The sequence below is a fragment of the Asparagus officinalis genome, chromosome 8 (assembly GCF_001876935.1).
Source record: "Asparagus officinalis chromosome 8, Aspof.V1, whole genome shotgun sequence".
NCBI classification, from domain to species: domain Eukaryota; kingdom Viridiplantae; phylum Streptophyta; class Magnoliopsida; order Asparagales; family Asparagaceae; genus Asparagus; species Asparagus officinalis.
Genome location: NC_033801.1, coordinates 118,161,098 through 118,163,964, shown reverse-complemented (window position 1 = coordinate 118,163,964; position 2,867 = coordinate 118,161,098). Strand labels below are relative to the sequence as shown.

At 36.7% G+C, this 2,867-nt stretch overlaps 1 protein-coding gene across 2 annotated transcripts in view; it reads left to right on the top strand.

Annotated features, from left to right (window-relative positions):
• The window catches only part of LOC109820596 (dual specificity protein phosphatase 12), a 25,955-nt gene continuing 23,088 nt past the window's right edge, over nt 1–2,867 (top strand). Inside the window, exons 1-4 of one of the 2 annotated variants that reach the window (XM_020386756.1) lie at nt 4–567; nt 2,286–2,338; nt 2,511–2,575; nt 2,663–2,741. In XM_020386756.1, coding sequence (XP_020242345.1) covers nt 152–567; nt 2,286–2,338; nt 2,511–2,575; nt 2,663–2,741 — 613 coding nt within the window. In that variant the 5' untranslated portion in view covers nt 4–151. Of the gene's footprint in view, nt 568–2,285; nt 2,339–2,510; nt 2,576–2,662; nt 2,742–2,867 lie in introns of both variants that reach the window. The other variant, XM_020386757.1, reaches the window with a different exon arrangement.

Genomic DNA, 2,867 nt, shown 5'->3' with positions numbered 1-2,867 from the left:
TTCGTTATTTAAACCCATTTGCTTCTCTGTAACGGCAGAATCGAACCCGCTCACAGTCCTCTCTCTCATACCAAAAAAAAAAATCTAGTGCAAGGGTTTTTCGAAAAACCAAAAAGATCGAATTTTTATCGCTTTTAGGGTTTCTTTGGCCATGCCGTTCTTAGTTCGCGAGGGTCTCTTCTTCGGCAACATCACCGACGCCGCTCAAACCCTAACATCGCCATCAAACTCGTCAGGGATCACTCACATCCTCTCTCTTCTAAGCTCAGCTTCGATCTCCTTCTTCAGCGATTGGAAGCCCGATATCAAGATCCCAACTGAAGAGATCAAGAAGGTTTACGTCGGCGAGATCGATGGCGAGGGTAAGCGATCGCTGTCGCCGGAGAAGCTGTTTTATTCATTGGAGATGGCGGGAGTTGATTTGAAGTTGAAGAGGATGGCGGTGCCGTTGAGGGATACTGAGGATGAGGATTTGTTGGATTATTTGGATATTTGTTTGGATTTTATTGATGAGGGGAGGAAGGAAGGGGGTGTTTTGGTTCATTGCTTCGCTGGAGTTTCGAGAAGGTATCAAGATTTCGTTTCAAAATTTCTAATTTTGGTACTTGTGAATGAAATTTTGCTAGAGGCAGGAATAGAGTGAATCATTTATTGGGTATATTGAAATTATCAATTTTCGTATTTGTTTCCTTCGGGGAAAATTGCCCATAACCTCATCTATACTTTCGATTAGTTTTAGTAGCACAGTTCACCTCCGAATTCTCATTTTGAGAAGGATAAATTACAGATAACCCCTCCCCCCTTATGAATCGAGGGGGTGCTATAGATGCTATTAAAGTTGTTGAGGAGTGATAAGTGCTAATGGAGATATACATCAGGGGGTTCTCTGCAATTTACCTTTTCCTTGGTAAGCAATTTCATCTTGCGTCCTGGAACGAGTCTGTTTGGTAGAACTAAATTTATGAATGAAATACGATCTCTGGTAGTATCCTACTGGATTAGACCATATACATGGGGATAAACTTAGATATAACCATTATTTAAGATTAAGTATCTGAGAAAAAAAATATAGGAAATCACTCACTTGACTTATCATTAGTTGTGCTTTCAGATAAGGAATGGATTTTCATCTAAGTCTGCTAAAAATTGTTCCTGACAAAAAAGAGGGACTTTATCAACCAAGGAAAACAAGTCCTTTAACCAGTCCCAAGAATTTGAGACAAATAGTAAATTGTTTGTTATTGTTGTTTTAGATTTAGAAAATGTTGTAGCACACTGGATATTTGTCAGATAGTTCAATCCTGTGTATATGAGAGATAATGTACCCCTCTGTGCTCCTGTCCGAACAACATATTCGTGTTAGTATTTGAACAGGCATATTCCCTTCAGGTTGTTTTTAGTAGTTTACACCCCGTGTAAGCTCTCTTCTTCAAGCCTATTTAGCTATTTGACTCCTATACATATTCATGTTTGTATTTAACAGAGGATAGCAGATTTCTTACCTGTTAAAACAAAAACGGAGTCCGTTTCACATTGAATTGTTTCTGTTTGCTTATATTCTTGTATTCATATCTGCCAAAAATGGATACAGGTGATACCTTTCTATATCTTGTTGACTTGGATACAAAAGACTATAGAACAATGGGTTACTTGAATGCATATAAACAAGTCTTTAACTAGCTGATATTCTTTTATTAGACTCATTGAAGGCCTGTTGATGCACATAAGCCTCTTCACTAGCATCTCCACAGTTCACAATAAATTTATTTTATTCAATGTGATGTACCTTTATGTGACAAAAAATTGTTCGCATGATGCTCTTACCTTACAAATACATAACATATGTTTATACACTTATGCTTTTTAGTTAATGAATCTCAAATCTCTTATTTGACAATAGTCTTAAGGAATTGTTGAATCGAAGGAAAAAAGCTCTCTTCTTATATCTTGGGTGCGAAGGCTGTCCAATTGAACAGGGATAAGAAGCAGCCCATACCTTTCCAAAACTTGGAGTAGACCTTCTTCTGGGGAATACTTTTATGGTTACCGTAATTTGTTGATAAAATTGTGTGAAACTTTTGATATATGCTTAGTCAGAATGCAGAGGTTAGATTTTTGCTTCTGATGATCATAACTGGAAACATCATTTTGCAGGTTGTCTGTGCTAGCATTACAATAGTTTTTCTATATTCTGCTGAAAATCTAGTGAATTTTCCCAAGATCTATTCTTTTGATTATCTACCCCTGTTTACACCTTTTTTTTTGCATTTCTCTATTTGTTGCAGTGCTGCTATCGTTACGGCTTATCTAATGAGAACAGAAAAGAAGTCTCAAGAAGGTTCGGACAAATCCTTTTTTGTTTGATTTGACTTTACCATATGGATATAAACTATTGTTGGCTTCTTGGCTTGATAAGTATGTTACATTGCAAATGCTATTTCCGTTAGCTTCATGGGAAGTTTTTTTTGCTTATGTTCCTCTTAAATGAAGCTGAAGTTTTCTTATTGCAGATGCACTTGAATCCCTTAGGGATATATATGAATCTGTATGTCCGAATGATGGCTTCCTTGAGCAGGTGGAATAAAGTTTACATAGTGACATGGTAACATGTTAAACTATGTAAAACAGAAATCTTGATTACATGATCTTTTCGTAATTGCAGTTAAAATTGTTTGAGGATTTGGGTTTCAAAGTTGATACTTCCAGCCCATTGTATAAACGCTTTCGGTTGAAAGTATTAGGTGAGTTTTCATTGCATCTTAAGTACTCTGGCTCTCTGGATGTATGGTTATTTTAATATTTTAGTAGTTATATACATATGGACTCACATATATGTGTGTGTGCATGTGTACACACGCACCAGCGCA